Genomic DNA, 16,486 nt, shown 5'->3' on the forward strand with positions numbered 1-16,486 from the left:
TTTTTATATGCTGCCACATTATATTTAATGAATATTTACAAATATAATTTTAGAAGTAGGCAACAAAAAGCAAGTACAGTTGGATTTATCAGCACTTATAAAACAAAGAATTTGTATTGAATATAGGAAATGACATAAGATATTGATTTTTCTATAACCTCTGCTATAAATATTTATGCAATGAAGAAACACTCCAAAATCAGTCCAAAAAGGCCATGAAATTTATAGAAAAATTGGGCTTCTAAATGTCTCCTGAGAAGAATTTATCTTTTGCCATATTATTTTCAAACATCATGCTTTAATGTCTGTGGGCATATTTATTCCAGTCTATCATTGTCTTAGAGATTGCTATTATTTCTTTCTAAAGTAATCCTAAATGACATAAATCATTTTGTAGCTATAAACTCATTCACTTTGTAGATATTATTTTAAAACCAAACAATACATGAATGGTTCATCAGAATGGTTTCTCTGAAAGTACATCTGTTCCTAGGTTACAATAGTTGTATAAGAAACATGAATAACGGCACTGAGGACATAGCTCAGTGGAGGAATGTGCACTTCAGAACGTGCACTTAGTTTATGGGATTCCCTGGGTTCAGAAGAATGGGCTGGTAGAACAAAAGGAAGTGGGGGGCAGAATAGAGGAACTTAGTATCTCTCTTTTTAACTGTAATTTATTAACTCTTTGAGAATTTCATACAGTCTATTTGAACATGGTTACTATCTTCCACCAACTATGTCATTAACGAAAACTGATTCTCCCTCTCTTAGAAGCTATCAAATGCCAATCGTGGTGGGATTCATGCCTCTCCATCTCTCGATGCTGAGATTTTGTCTAAATTGAGCTTGCACAGGTCTTGTGCATGTGTTCAAATTGCTTTGAATTCACATATGCAACTCCTCTGATATGTCCTGGAACTCAGCATTTTTAACAGCAAAGTGACAGGGGGCTGTTAGAATGAAAACTACATGACTCAGCATATATGCAAATCTAGCTCAGGCAGTACAGATGTGTATTTTGTCCTTGAATTAAATCTAACCAGAACTCTTATTGAAATGTCTTAGCAGTTTAATGATCAGTGAAACTTTAAAATAAGGTAATGCTGAAAAAAAAATAATTTATTATGTGTGCATTATGTACTTAACCATATTCATTACATCCGATCTTCCTAGACTTCTATAAAGTGGATTTAGTTACCATTATTTTAATGTAGAATAACCAATGGTGACTATTATAAGAAGAGTTAACTAATTCAGAATATAATTCACATTGTTGGTGGCAAGAACTAAGAATATTGATATCATAGCTGATATAACAGCCAATTATAAATAATATTGATAAGGGATGATCTTAGGAAAGAGATTCATTTCACATCACCAAAAGTATCATTAACTTTCATGGGGCACATCAGCTACTAGTGAGAAATAGGTCAACTCCCTGTGCCCATGTCTGCTTCTCATATTTCTGTCTAACATGGGTAGGTTGTAGATACATATATAACAAGTTTCTTTAACTTGTAGCCCAGTGTATGGCTGAGTTTGACTAATGGGTAGGATCAGCAGAAATTCAACACACTGGGAAGAAAACATGAGTTTATCTGGAATGATCACCTTCCCTTATTCAAATGCCACATCATGCCCCTATCTGTCATCTATCTATCTATCTATCTATCTATCTATCTATCTATCTATTTTTCAGTTGTTACACAGCATCCATGCCTATTCGTGGACTATAGTGTGACATTTCAACACATGTACTCAACATGCATTGATCAGGTCAGGATATTTGGCAAATCTTTCACTTGGGATATATAACACTTATTAGTATTAAGAACATTTGCAGTCTGCTAGCTATTCTGAAATAATCATTGCCGTCCCTAGTTACCTTACTGTGCTATAAAAGACAAGTCATTGTTCCCACTCATCTGCTCACTAACATCTTCTCACCATCCTCTCTCCCTCCTCCAAGTCCCTTATCTAATGTATTCCTGAACTCCAGCTTCAGGTAACTGTTCTCACAGTCTTTGGCCACCCCCACTGATACTAACTTTCATAGCTTTTTGTGCATGCTGTTTATCTGAGAAACAGCACCTTATGACGTTTGTGTCACGCATGCAGTATCAGTGTAACACCCATTTGGAGGGAGGTGAGTAGATTCTGACTGATGGAACAAATACTGGAATCATGAAAACTTCCAGAAATATAGACAGCTGTCAGGGGATTGCCAACAAGGAGAACCTTCCTACTGTTTTTTTTATCATGCTGTAGAATTAAAGTCATGTTAAGCCAGACAGGGTGGAACACCCCAGCAATCCAAGCATTCAGAAGGCTGAGGCAGAAGGACCATAAGTTCTAAGCTAGCCTCGCCCTCACAGCAAGACCCTGTTCCCACAGATTAACAGTATTTCCTTTTTTTCCATTAGTTTTCTAGGGAAAAAGTGATTCTTGATAAAAATACATACCAATTTAGTTTATTAAAAGTTATATTTCCATTGGCAGGATGGTACTTTATGTGAATTATTTTTAAATATTGATCTCACCACAACTTCATAGAACACTCTGATAGCTAGTAAACTTGATTTTGTTACAATAAAAGGCCTTCAAAAATCAACTACTATTGATATTCCTATCTAAAATTGCAAACACTTCAGAGTCCATATTCTTGCCACATTTAAACTTGTGCAAAGCCCTGAAAATCAATAACCCTATCCATTAATCCTAGATCCCACTTCAGTGCCAATGTTGTGGAAGGCGTGTCTGTCAGTGATCTCTTTGTGCCATTTTATTCATTTCTCAAAACGATTGTCTCTTATAGTCCTGCTCTCTCATTCACAGAAAATGTTCTCTCTGAGACAGGAAAGAATCTCCACTTTTCACATTTCAGAGTGTTCTGATGAGGTTCAATAAACATGTTCTCTCCATGACAATCCAGGGATTTGTGAGCATAACATCTTTTTTTTTAATTTATTATATTTGTGTTTTAATTTTACACATCAGCCATGGGTTCCCCTGTCCTCCCGACTCCTGCCTCCAACCCCAACTTCCCCCCCAGCCCCTCTTTCTGCTCCATTCCCATCTCCTCCAGGGCCAAGACTCCCCTGGGGATTTATTTAAACCTGGTAGATTCAGTACAGGCCGGTCCAGTCTCCTCCTTCCAGACTGAGCTAAGTGTCCCTGTGTAAGCCCAAGGTTCCAAACAGCCAGCTCATGCACTAAGGAGAGGTCCCGGTCCCACAGCCTGGATGCCTCCCAAAACAGTTCAAGCTATTCAGTTGTCTCACATATCCAGAGGGTCTGATCCAGCTGGGGGCTCCACAGTTTTTGGTTCATAATTCATGTGCTTCCATTTGTTTGGCTATTTGTCCTTGTGCTTTTCCAATCTTGGCCTCAACAGTTCACACTCTCACAGTCCCTCCTCTTTCTCGACAATTGGACTCCTGGAACTCCCCCTGGGGCCTGGCCAAGGATCTCTGCATCCACTTCCATCAGTTATTGGATGAGAGTTCCAGCATGATCATTAGGGTGTTTGGCCATCTGATCACCAGACTAGGTCAGATCAGGCTTTCTCTTGACCATTGCCAGCAGTCTACAGAGGAGGTATCGTTGTGGATTTAAGGGGACCTCTCCAGCACTATGCCTATTCCTGTTCTCATGTGGTCATCATTTATCATGGTCTGTTATTCCTTGTTCTCCCTTTCTGTTCTTGATCCAGCTGGGATCGCCTGCTCCCCTAAGCTCTCTTTCCCTCAAACCTTGCCCTTCATTACTCCCACTGTTATCCAGGTTGCTCATGTAGATCTCATCCATTTCTCTGTCATTGGGTGATCCCTGTGTCTTTCCTAGGGTCCCGTTTTCTAGGTAGCCTTCCTGGAGTTGAGCATAACATTTTTAACCTATCCATATACTCTAATGTTGGGCCAACCTCTCCTTAGAAATCCTAGCAAGAGAGTTCTCTGCATCCATTATGCTGAGACCAGGGAAGTAGAGGCCCATGAGTGCTACATACAAAGTGTTAGTGAACAGGTATGGTTGAACAGACACACAGTGACCACTCACAGCTTTTAAGCTTTTTGGAAATTGAAAATCCAAAGAACTTTTGGTATTTATCATCTTCTGGCAATATCTAAGAATCTAGAGATCAGGACCTTACCTCTGATTAGGCAAACCCTGATCTCTCTCTCTCTCTCTCTCTCTCTCTCTCTCTCTCTCTTTCTCTCCCTCCCCTTCCCCTCCTCTTCCCCCCACTTCCCCTCCCCTTCTCCCTCCTCATTTCTTCTCATAAGGACATTGATAACATTTTGTAGGGTCTTACCCTGATTGCTTCATTTATCTCTAATTCCTTTCTTTATGTAGAAATACAGCCCTGTTACGGGTTCTCAATATCAGTTGGGGGGGGGGGGGGGGCATGAAATGGAGTCCCTGGCAATACCTGAGAAATGATTATATCCATGTTTTCTTCCTTCGCTGAAAATTATGAGTTAATTTAAATTATATTTAAAAAGAATGGTTTTCTCGTGACATAAGTGGTATTCTCATGGACTCACAGCAGCAGCAGCACTATTACCTGCACAATACCAGCACAGGATCAAGCCATTTGAATGTGGCATAGATAGAGTAGATGATCTCAAGGCCCCTCCCTTTACTGAGAAGCTATTGACAGTTGATAATTGCTTGAAGAGGAAAAAAATCACTCTTTGAGGATGTGGGCTCTGAGAGGATTCTCACATTCCAGTAGAAGCCCCACTCCCATAGAGGCAGCAGCACTGAGCAGACTTAGTGGGTTCTTAAAAAGACCTGAAGTTGGGAGGGGAATGTGTCAAATGGGATGTGGTGAAAGTTAGGCAGGAAATATGACTATAATGTAATTATATTTCACTCTACACATGTATGAAATTTCAAGAAAAAAACACTTTTTAAAAATTATTTTATTCTATGTGTATGAGTGCTTTGCCAGCAAGTTTATCTGTGTACCATCTGTGTGCCTGGTGCCTCCAGAGGCCAGAAAAGCACATCAGATTATCTAGAACTGGAGTTATAGACAGTTTTATACTGCCATGAAAATGCTGGGAATCAAATCTGGGTCCTCTGAAAGAGCAGCTAGTGCTCATAACTGCTGAGCTATTTCTCAGCTCAGAATAAAGAAAATATATCAAATAACTGTTTTTCTAAAATAGAATATGAAAAAATAAAGGTTAAAATGACAGTCATTTCATTATGAGAAACTCATTTAAAAACAGATGAGTTGCTATTATTTCTTATCTTCACCATCATTGCTTTTTATTCAGCCAATCAGAGCTGCCCTGATGGAGCATTGGTGTGCAACTCATCAGACAGCTGTGTCCCCTTTCACCAGCGCTGTGATGGTATGGTTCACTGTGAGCACTTCCAACTCGATGAGTCCAGTTGCTCAGGTACTCCTTTTCCTTTAAACTTTTCTTTGCAATACAAACTATTAATTAAATCTGCAGGTGATAAAATATTCAAAGTGGATTTTCTAAATAACATTAGACATGGATTTATGGTAGTGGTTTGGAGGCAAGAAGAATGTTGACATCCTAGATTTGTTAAAAGCTTATAAATGAGTAATGGGTTCTTTATTATTCACTAAATAATGATAACTGGAAATCAGACAGATGTTTCAGTTCATGCTGTGCTATTCCTGCAGGCATGAGGACCTGAGTTCAGGTCCCTAGCATCCAGGAAAGAATCTAGGCATGGGTTGGCAGCTAAATGTAATTTTTTGCATTGAGGAGGTGGAAGCAAGTTGATCACTGGGACTTGAATCAGTAAGTACCTGGTTTCATTGAGATCCTAGCTGAAAAAAGTAAGTTGGAGAGAGAAAAAGGAAGACACACAACATCAATATGCAGCCTCTACACACACATGAAAACACAATAAAGCACCACTCATACAGAACAACACAAAGAAAAAAATGTGCAATTTTAATGCAGTATAATTTTTAGTCCTTAGTATTTAATAATCTATGAAAATTGGTTTTGTTCTACAATAAGGAGAGCCTACAATATAATGTTAGTATCTTTATGAAACTGCATAACTTTCATACTTTTTGATGAGAGTATTACATAATATAATGATATATTTTCCATAAGTATATTAAATCTTAGGTTGCTTTTGAAACATTCTTTATTTTTCAGACCTTGTAACATTCATATAGCATAAGAGCTGATAATGTACAGCAGTTGTCCTGTGTATATAAAAACAGCTCTAAAAATTCCTATTTTATGTTATATAAAATCCCATGGTATAGGCCATTGTTATCTTCTCTCCTGAGTAATCAAATTTTTATTTTGTACAGGGGCTTTGTGAGGTAATAGAGAGCTAGAGGCAATATAATCCTGTTGAAACTAAAAAATAATATAAATCAGTAATGAAAGATATATTTGATCATATTTCTTAATATGTTGGAAATATTTTATGTCAAATGTAGATAAGAATATATTTTATATCTTTAAAGATACTCATGGAATTATGAAATATGTGACACAAGCATGAACCAATTGTAGTTCACAAAAGGCTCATTTATCACTTCTGATTCTGATGAGTATAAAATGGAATGAATAAGTCATCAGATCTAGTCCCAATACATACATACATACATACATATATATACATATATATATACATACATACATATATATTCCCATATACAAAATACACAAGGATAATCTACAAAAGCATTGTTGTTTCCCTTTATTCCTTTACTAAGCATCTTAGACCCCAAAGACAAGTGGCCCCAAAAGAAGACCTGTTACTCCTTTGAAAGGCAGTGAGATCGAAGCTGGTTGTAGAGACATATGGAGACTCAGGTCTCATCACTCAGGAACTGGGAGTAAGAAAATTGTGTGTTAGAGTCCACCCTGAGCTACACAGTGAGATTTGGTGTTAAAAAAAAAAAACAAATAAAGAGATTAATAATGTGATAATAATACAATTCTGTCCTTTGAAATTCTTAACACTTTGCTTATGTCTATGTGAAGGTGAGATTTTTCTTCAGGACATCCTTGAATGGGCACAAATCAAACTGTGCTATGATTTATTGCCTGCTCTGACATGAAATGAGGTCACAGAAACAAAAGACTTGCCACTCAGGCAGTGTGATAGATACCCTGTTTATTTCAGTCAAGTACCCATCACTTACCGTCCACTCACACAGTGCAGGTCACGTTGACATCGCTACTGGGTCAGAGTGACACAAACAGCTAGTGAAGCCATTGTCACAAATCCATATTTTGCTTTCTCTATGTGCATTTTGTATACTTTGGGCTCTTCTATCAAATACATAAAGTTAACACTTGTGTTTTGAAGAAAGCCTTTAAGATAGATCTATGATACAGATTTGGCAATGTACACCACACGTTTCTGCTTTCCAAACATCAGCTGCTATTAAGGTCAGCCTTACATAGGTTTGGGGGAACTCTATCCTTCAGGTCCAGTACTCCCCATAGCGGCCTTGCAGCAGAGGGTGAGCATCTGGCCTCACATGTCTCAGGGTTTAAGTTGGTCATTAAGAACATTAAAGTCAGGGGCTGGGGATTTAGCTCAGTGGTAGAGTGCTAGCCTAGCAAGCTCAAGGCCCTGCAAAACAAACAAACAAAAAAACAAAAAAACAAACAACAACAAAAAAAAAAAAACATTAAAGTCAAGCACAGTGAGAATATTTCAATGAATTTTGTCTGTACCTAAATCACATCAGAAGGCCATGGAATTTTCAGGTTTTTATTGCTGATGCAACAGAAAAAAAATATCAAGATTCTTCCAGCTGAAATTATACTAGAAGTGATTTTTCTAATTATGTACAGTGGTAGTAGTTTGTGCTAAAGTAATACCATAATTATGGTGATATTCTACTGCAAAGAGAATTAGAAAATGACATCAAAATATAAACTTGTAGGATGAGACATCAAAATATACAACATCATATGTAATGTATGATGATGATATAGCTTCATGAAGTTTCAGATGGTTTTAAACAAAACCAAAGCACTAACAATTCCCAGCAAGGATCTTGAGCCACTTCAAGTCTCTGAGACACAGTAATCCCTCCTTCCTACACTCCTTGCAGTATGTCTTCAAGATATAGAAAACAGAGGATCCAGAGATAAGTAGAGTGTTTCATGAAAGCATGAGAATCTGAGTTCAGATCCACAGCACCAGTGTAAAAATAAATCCAGACATTGTGGTGCATACTTATAATTCTAGTGCTGGGAAACATAGACAGACATTTATCTGGCTCTAGCTGACCAGATATCTTAGCAGATTATGGTGAGACCTAGGTACCTGTGAACTATCCCATCTTAAAAGCAAGATGGATGGATGGATGGTGCCTCCTGAGAAACACAAGGCTATTATATGCTTCTTCAAAGTCATACACACATAAACAAGCAGTTGCACACACATACACACTTGTATGTATATGAAAAAGTATCTGTCCTTGGTGTTTTGCATGCTGCATAAATAAGTTCTAGGATCCAAACATCTCTTTAAACCACACACATATTGTACATATATTTCTTGTCTCCACAGTACATAAATATCACATATTGAAGCTGAACTAAATAAGAAAACATTTGAGATTTTTTAGACAAGCAGCTCTCTGAGTTAGATGACCAAGATTTAGTTATAGTTTACTTGTTTCTTTACTAATAACTAAAATAAATTTGACTAATCCCATGAGGCTTCCATTTCTACACAATGTTCTGGGTGCCCAGAAAAGCAATATATGCCAAACTGTTTTGATTGCATTTGTCTCACAGCAGACCTTCAGATACCAGAGATAGTGATGATAGCAATAGGAGAAGGGATGAGGAGAAGCTGGAAATGCAGAGTGATGGAAATTAGTTTAGTTTCCTGGCCATTCACAAACCTCCTCTAATCAAAACAGAGATGAGTGAGAACAATTATTTAATTCCTTATATGTACAACTCACTGTAGGTAGAGTTTTCCTGCCTGGCCCACAGTCAAGACAAATCTCTCTTACCTGCCAGTCCCCACAGTCGCTCAGACCCAACCAAGCAAGCACACAGAGACTTATATTGTTTACAAACTGTATGGCTGTGGCAGGCTTCTTGTTATCTACTTCCTCTATCTTAAATTAACCCATTTTTATTAATCTATACTTTGCCACATGGCTCATGGTTTACCAGTACCTTACATCTTTCTTATCATGGTGGCTGCTAGCAGTGTCTCCCCACCCAGCTTTCACTTCCCAGAATTCTCCTCCTCCTTGTCCTGCCTACCCTATCCTTCCTGCCTAGCTACTGGCCAATCAGCACTTTATTTATTTTAACCAATGAGAACAACACATTTGACATACAGAACATCCCACAGCACCTCCCCTTTTCTTTTTTACAAAAAGCAAGGTTTTAACTTTTATATAGTAAAATTTCAGATAAAAAACAATTATCAATCAAGAATTACAGTTACAATATTAAAGAAGATATCCCATCTATCTTATATTTGTGAGTCTAAGGTTTTATATCTAACTTATCTTTTATCATAATTGAGGAAATTATAACTATCTAGTCTTCAACCGCATCAAGGACCTCAGAAGGAAATTATATTACCTGAGAACTGAGAGGAAGATACAAGCAACTTTTGGGAGTCTTGCAGGGTAGACAGAGACAGCTGGCAGCCTGGACAATCACCTAATGTTCCTTTGTAAAGTTGGGGCATTTGTCTTCATCCCACAGGACTAGAGTCTCTTGGTCACTTTTTTCAGTGTCCTATAGAATGTCTGGCAGTTTCCTCTGTGAAGCAGGAACCTGAAGGACCATTTTGTCAAAGTTCAGTGGGCACCTTTCTATGGGTCCTGCATGTCCAATTGATCAAGCAGTCTAGGCAAGAACAGTTTCTTGCCCAAATGGCTATTTTTGCCAAGGTGAAGATAAACTCAATATGAATTGTCTTCAATGCCCATCCACCTCTCTGAAGTAAATTGGTGCTGCCAGGAGCAGACATGTCTCACTGTCCAGAACGTCTAAATTTTAAAAATATTTTAGATGCCATATTCTGTAGACCTTTGAAGTGTTTGAAGATTACCTGTCTATCTGAAATATATCTATGTATACCCAGAAAACTTAACATGGCTATAAGTTTGACTATCATGGAAGACTAATTGATCTGTATTTCTTAATTATCCATTACAATTACATGAGTTGCATAAACATAATACCTCAAATAAGAGTAGAAATATATATACACAGTATAACAAAATTAAGTTTGTATCAATAGACTAAAATCTATACCAATGTAAGACATTTTAAACAAGTTGTTGTTCTTTAAAAGTAAAGATATCACATTTATAATCAACCTGATTTAAATAAAAATATTGGTTTTTCTCTGTCCCACACCAAAGGGCTCTTCTGATTTGGGACATAAGAATCTCTTAACCTTTTCTTTTAGCAATATGTCTGGGTTTAGAGAAGGAGTGAGCCAATTCCATCTCCAAAGCCAGCCTGATAATTTTTGGGAATTTGGGCATAGTTTCTCTTACTACTTCCTGCTGGAGGGGGCTGCTTATCTTATGGGGACACAAAGAACATTTCAGGATAATGGAGTAGTCCATGAGGGTAAACCTCTAGGCCAGTTGCCTGAAACCATTCTGGATGTTGGATCATCTGGGCCATGGTGTCTTTGGAGACCTTTCAGGTGGTCTTGGCTGATCAAACCTGATGTATCTTAATCTGGAACAAATCCACAGCCTCTGGCTTTCTGTGGAAACAAAAGCAGAAACTCTTTTGAAAGCAACATATCCTTATATCCAAATTTTGAAGTCAAGGTACCTTTAAAATTTACATATTTGTTTAACTCAACAGCTTTTACAATCAAATCTTTTTCTGTAGTTAAGAATCCCAAAGACAACACAAATCAGATAATATCCATCTTTGTAAGACTTAAACGCCACTGTGGCTGCTGTTTCCGCCCACCTCAGCTTCACAAAGTGGCAGTGGTACAGTTTACTGCCAGCTCTGGGTCTGGAGCCATGTGTACCGTCAACTAACAGAAGCAGTTCTATCAAAGCAGTGCATAGCCCAGAAACCTTTTTTTTTTTTTTTAACTATTAAAGGCTAGCCCAATAATTTCACTAGAGTAGAAATGATAGAATTATACTTTCTTCTTTCCAACTCTCGTATATCTTTCTGTATTTATATCTATATCTCTCTACAGATAGATGATATGTAAGTAGATAGATAGATGATAGATAGATGGATAGATGATACAGACAGACAGACATATGATAGATATTATAGATGAAAAATATGCACTTAAAGTCCCAAATTCACAGAGGTCATAAGTGCCTGATCCCAGGTAGCACAGAGCTAAAATCAGTTTTTGTAGTTATCCATTGTAGATGAAAGCTTTGTTATGCCCTGTCCATCAGTTCTCAGTCCCACAGCTGCTTATAAATATTCATTCAGAGGCTTAATATTAATTACAAACTATTTGGTCTATGGCCCAGGCTTACTGCTAACTAGCTCCTTTATCTTAAATTAACCCATTTCTATTTATCTATATTTTGCCACATAGCCATGGTGTTACCAGTCTGTTGGCATCTTACTCATTAGGCAGCAGGCTGGCATCTGCACTGACTCCGCCATTCTTCTTCCTGTATCTCTCTTGGATTTCCTGCCTGGCTCTTATCCTGCCTTACCACAGGCCAAAACAATTTCTTTATTAACCAACAGTAGCAACATATTTGCAGTGTACAGAAAGACCATCCCACAGCAATCCATCTTTCCAGAAAAATTCCAAAGAGCAAATAACAGATTCCAACCTCTATTTCATTCAGGGAAAAAATAGGTACCTTGTTGCATATTTAAGGGTAAAGGTTATAACTGTGCTTGTATGTGTGCCTTTCTTTGTCCAAAGTAAAACACCAGAACAGGATTAAATGTAAATTCTCTCACAAATGAGAGAGTCCATGAGTTGTATTAGCCTCCAGACACAGGATCACAATAACCAAGGCCAGAGTGTTAGGGCAGTGAGAGGTCACTGTGGCCAAAGTACAAGGGCCTTGTGCTCACTGTAATGTGCTCTCATGGATTCTTCTATTTTGTTCTAGAAATAATGGGCCTCTTCATTCCTAACAAGTTATATCTGTCCCCTTTTCCATTTAATTTAGTCTTCAAAATTGCTTTGAGAAGATTAAAAATGGAAATAGTCTGTATTTCAATTTCATGATCTGAGATGAATTTGTAAACCCTTCATAGAAAAAACATCTGCAGCTCTGTGAAAACACCAGCATTTATGCTAAGGAGATAGCTCAGTCTATAAAGTGCTTGCTGTGAAAGCTCACGGAGTAGAAATGGATCCACAAAAACCACACAAAAATAAATAAATAAAATACAAAAATTAAAGCCTGCCATGCAGGTACCTGCTAATCTAAGACCTGGGGAGGCAGAAACAGGTGGGTGCCTAGTTAGTGAACTGAAGGCCATTTAGAGACACTGTCTCAAACAAACAGAGTTAAACAACAAACAACAACAGAGCCATTGAAGAGGATGCTTGTGGAAGAACACCTGACCTTATCCTTTGGCCTCCACATGCATCTTTCTCTAGTCAGTACCCATGTTCTTTCCCCAGCACTCCATTGGCTACCACAAGGAAACATGTACCAAGGTTCCTATAGCGTCATGCTGATGAGCAGCAAGGCTGCCTTATTCATTGTGATCACAGTGAATGTTAGTGACTCCAGAAGGAAGTAGGCAATGGTTGTCCTGTGGATCGTGATGTGATGCCTGGGAGTGTCACACTTAGATGTGGCTTTTGTTGTTGTTGTTTCTTTGTTTTGGTTTCGGTTGGTTGGTTGATTTTACTTTTTGCAATAGTACAAAATCATTACTTGAGAAAGACTAAAACTATACTTAGGAGAAATAGGTAGTATAGTCAGAAGATTTTTCTGGTCACTCCCAACCCTGTGGTCCCCCAGTCCCTTATAAAATCATCACTCAGAGGCTTAGTATTATTTACAAACTATATGGTTCATGGCAGGCCACTTGCTAGCCAGCTCTTATATCTTAAATTAACCCATTTCTATTCAACTATGGTTTGCCACATTTTCTGTGGCTTACTGGTCTGCTGGCATGTTGTTTCTTGGTGAGCAGGCTGGTGTCTCCCCAGACTCCTCCTTTCTCTTTCCTGTCTCTCTCCTTTCCTGCCTGCCTCTAAGCTGCCTTGCTATAGGTCAAAGCCACTTATGCATTAACCCATGGGAACAAAATATATTCAGAGCATACAGAAAGACATCCACCAGGAAAGTAGGAAATGATTGTGTCTATTTGTGTCCTGTTGATTATTGGGCTCCTTTTCTCAGAGCATCTGGTTTCTTGTTTCTGGAGGAAATTTCAAATATGGTCTGTTCAAGAAGGCACATCACTATAAGGAAAGATGGCTTTTTACTCTCCTTGCCAATTCTATAGCCTTCATTTAGTTAAATGAGACCAAAGGAGGCCAAAATGGGAAGACACTACTAGAAAAGCAAATTGTTGAAATGTTTGGAAACCCAAAATGGCACTTGATACTAGATACGAAACACATGGTATTTTCAGACACCCTTCCCCCATCCCACACTTGCTCCTTTCTAATGTTGTGTGACTGGCAGGACAGTCTTTCCTTCCGTGTTCTACTTTCACCCACAATGTCTGCATGAAGTTTCTATTTTTTTTTTATTTTTCTTCATAAATAATCGTTTCTCAAGTAAAAGTTTATTCTCACCCCCTCTCCTCATTAAACTTGGGTAATTCCTATTGGTATGCTTTCTTGGCATCTATATAAATGACCATAAAGAAAGCTTCAAATTTGTGTCTCTAAGCCATATTTCATATGGGGTCAGAGCTGCAGATTTTAATGCCATAGAGAATCATGGAGTGCATCCCATGGCATGTCCATTAACCAGATCAACACAGCATCATCTCTCCTTGTCTAATTTTTCTTCCTCATCAGTCATTCAGCTATGTGATTGGAGCCACCAGCTTGCCAGTGGCCCAGCCAGAAACTGGAACATCATTCTCTACTCTTCTGAATAATCATGGAACAACTTCAACTTCTGAATCTTAATTGCTAATAAATTCGTACAGTTCTCACCCCTCTGTCCCAACCCTAGCCTTAGCTTTGCAGATTATTACAAAGGACTCTTGACTGCGTCAGCTTTATTCTTGATCTACCTCTTTACTGGATAGACTGCAGCCAATGTTTTCTTTCTAAGCAGGAAGGTGCCAGGTCCCTTCTTAAAGGCCTAACTTCCATAAATCTATATGCTTTGAACTCCTGTACATCTGACCCTCAAATTATCACAAATCCAACCAGGATAAACTCCCCAGCCCCATTCTTCAAACACACTGAATTCATTTTTGCAAGCCTAGTGGTCCCTAGACTTACCTTCATGCAAGTGTGTGATTGCCAGCATAAGTGTGTCCTGAGTGAAATGCACAGAACGTGCCCTGATTTAACTAAGGTCCCATCCTTGTTATTCCTGTCAATTTTCTGTGCCAATCTAAGATGCTGCATTGTTTTGTACAGTGTTTTGATGCCTATTCTTTTGCCTCCTCTGTAAGCCTGAAACATCAATACAACAGGCTCCATACTTGCATGGCTTTATGAAGACATCATGTGGTGTTCTCAAACATCCTCAACACAATCTGAAGAGGGTTCTATTTTAACTCTCTTTAGCAGAGAGGAAACACACAGAGAATTTAACAGCCTTCCACAATATCACACAGCTACTTAGTTGAGCTGAGATTTTAACTCAGACAACTGACTCCAGTAACAAAGGCCTCAACAAGAGTGTTAAGTTGCCAGTATTATTACTGACCACTTTCTCAGGGCGTACCTCAGTGTCAGGCATTTTATAGGTGGCTAGGATAAACACTGTATTATTGTATTGAAACTTAAAAGTGATAGAGGTTTTCATTAAGTATTATAGCTACAATAGCCCAAGCAGGGGAGAATGGTATCCTGAGAGAATGGCTATGTGAAAAGAAAGATGGGAGGAGCAACTTGGACCTTGGGAAGCATTAACACTGGCCACCCTTGCTGCATCAAGGAGACAGGGTCAATCCATGCACCACAGAGAGCTAAAGCACAAAGTGTGGGGAAAATATATGAATTGTTTTTGAAATATTTAACCTGTAAGCAGACCATCTTTGAAAATAAATGTCCGTTCTAAAGGTGAATGAGGGAGTGACACCTTCAATGTAGTGCCTGGGTTAGTGGGACAAAGTGAACTATGTCAGTGTCTCTCACAGATACAAAGGCAGGCCATAGGTATGCACAGGAATACAAGGCCACCCATGCAGAACATTAATCTCCCATCATTCCATGGCTTCTGTGGCACGTAAAAAAAAAAAATGTTTCAGTAAACACAAACTTCTAGTATGGTCAAAAACATGTCCTGCAGACATCTAAGAAATAAATAGATTGTGCCTAATCTAGAGGGGAAACATCTTTTCTTTCAGTAAATCACTTGGGCACACAAAGAGCAAGAAGCATCTAGAACACCAGGGACCACTGGTCAAATTGGGAGTGAGACGTGTGCACAGGAGGAATTTTTTTTGCTTTTAGTAACCAAGAAGCTGGTTATCCTCAGATGAAGTTTAATGCAATAGCTAATATGAGTACATACCTTTTCCTTGCAAAAATGTTATAATCGACTGTGGCCTTTGTGATGTTTCTTTTTCAGAGTGTCCAATACATTATTGCAAAAATGGTGGCACTTGTGTGGTGGAGAATATTGGTCCCATGTGTAGGTAAGAACATTACTTATTTGTTTTTAACGTTTAAGTCAACCAACTTACTTATCAATCTTGAGGCTTGAGATAATAGAACCATAAACCAATATACGATTATCCAGATGAGAAAATAGTGGATTAGGAAACTAATATACAACTTTCTGCAGGTGTAAGATTTTTTAAAGTGACTATATTTCAAAAAATAGTGGATGATTGATGCATATTTTTTGACATTTTCTAGTATGTGGGATATAGCATTTCAAAATATGTATTATTACTTGCTTTTGATGTTTATATGATTTTCAAAAGATTTTTGTGTTTTTGAGTTTCATTCTGTAGCCCAAGGTGATCTTGAACTTGCTGTGCTCTACTCCCCTGCCTTAGCCTCCAAGGGCTAGGTTTATTGGTGTGAGCTATCACACTTGGCTCAAAAGATGTTTTCCTGATACAGTTCTCCAATTTCATATGGAGCTAGCATCTGCAATTCCATTCTTTCTTTTTTATTTCAAATCCAATATTTCTCTTTCTTAATAATAAAGGATAGAATTAATTAATAAATAAGGCTCTCTTCTGACTTGTCAATGAATGTTTGTGAAAAGATTAAAGGTACAGATAAGAGTCCATTTGCATACTCAGAGTAAAAATAAACAAAAACAGGCCTTGTGAGTTCTTTTGGGAATTACTCATATTGCATATCAAAGTTTCTTGACTTTTTTTTTCTCACCCTGTAGGGAATT

General features: G+C 38.1%; 1 protein-coding gene across 1 annotated transcript in view; it reads left to right on the plus strand.

The window, feature by feature from the left end:
* Positions 1 to 16,486, plus strand: part of Malrd1 (MAM and LDL receptor class A domain containing 1) — a 594,884-nt gene that overhangs the window by 496,742 nt on the left and 81,656 nt on the right. The window contains exons 34-35 of the mRNA XM_036188969.1: positions 5,289 to 5,414; positions 15,701 to 15,767. Coding sequence (XP_036044862.1) covers positions 5,289 to 5,414; positions 15,701 to 15,767 — 193 coding nt within the window. The remainder of the gene's footprint in view (positions 1 to 5,288; positions 5,415 to 15,700; positions 15,768 to 16,486) is intronic.

Source organism: Onychomys torridus, chromosome 5, assembly GCF_903995425.1.
Source record: "Onychomys torridus chromosome 5, mOncTor1.1, whole genome shotgun sequence".
NCBI lineage: Eukaryota > Metazoa > Chordata > Mammalia > Rodentia > Cricetidae > Onychomys > Onychomys torridus.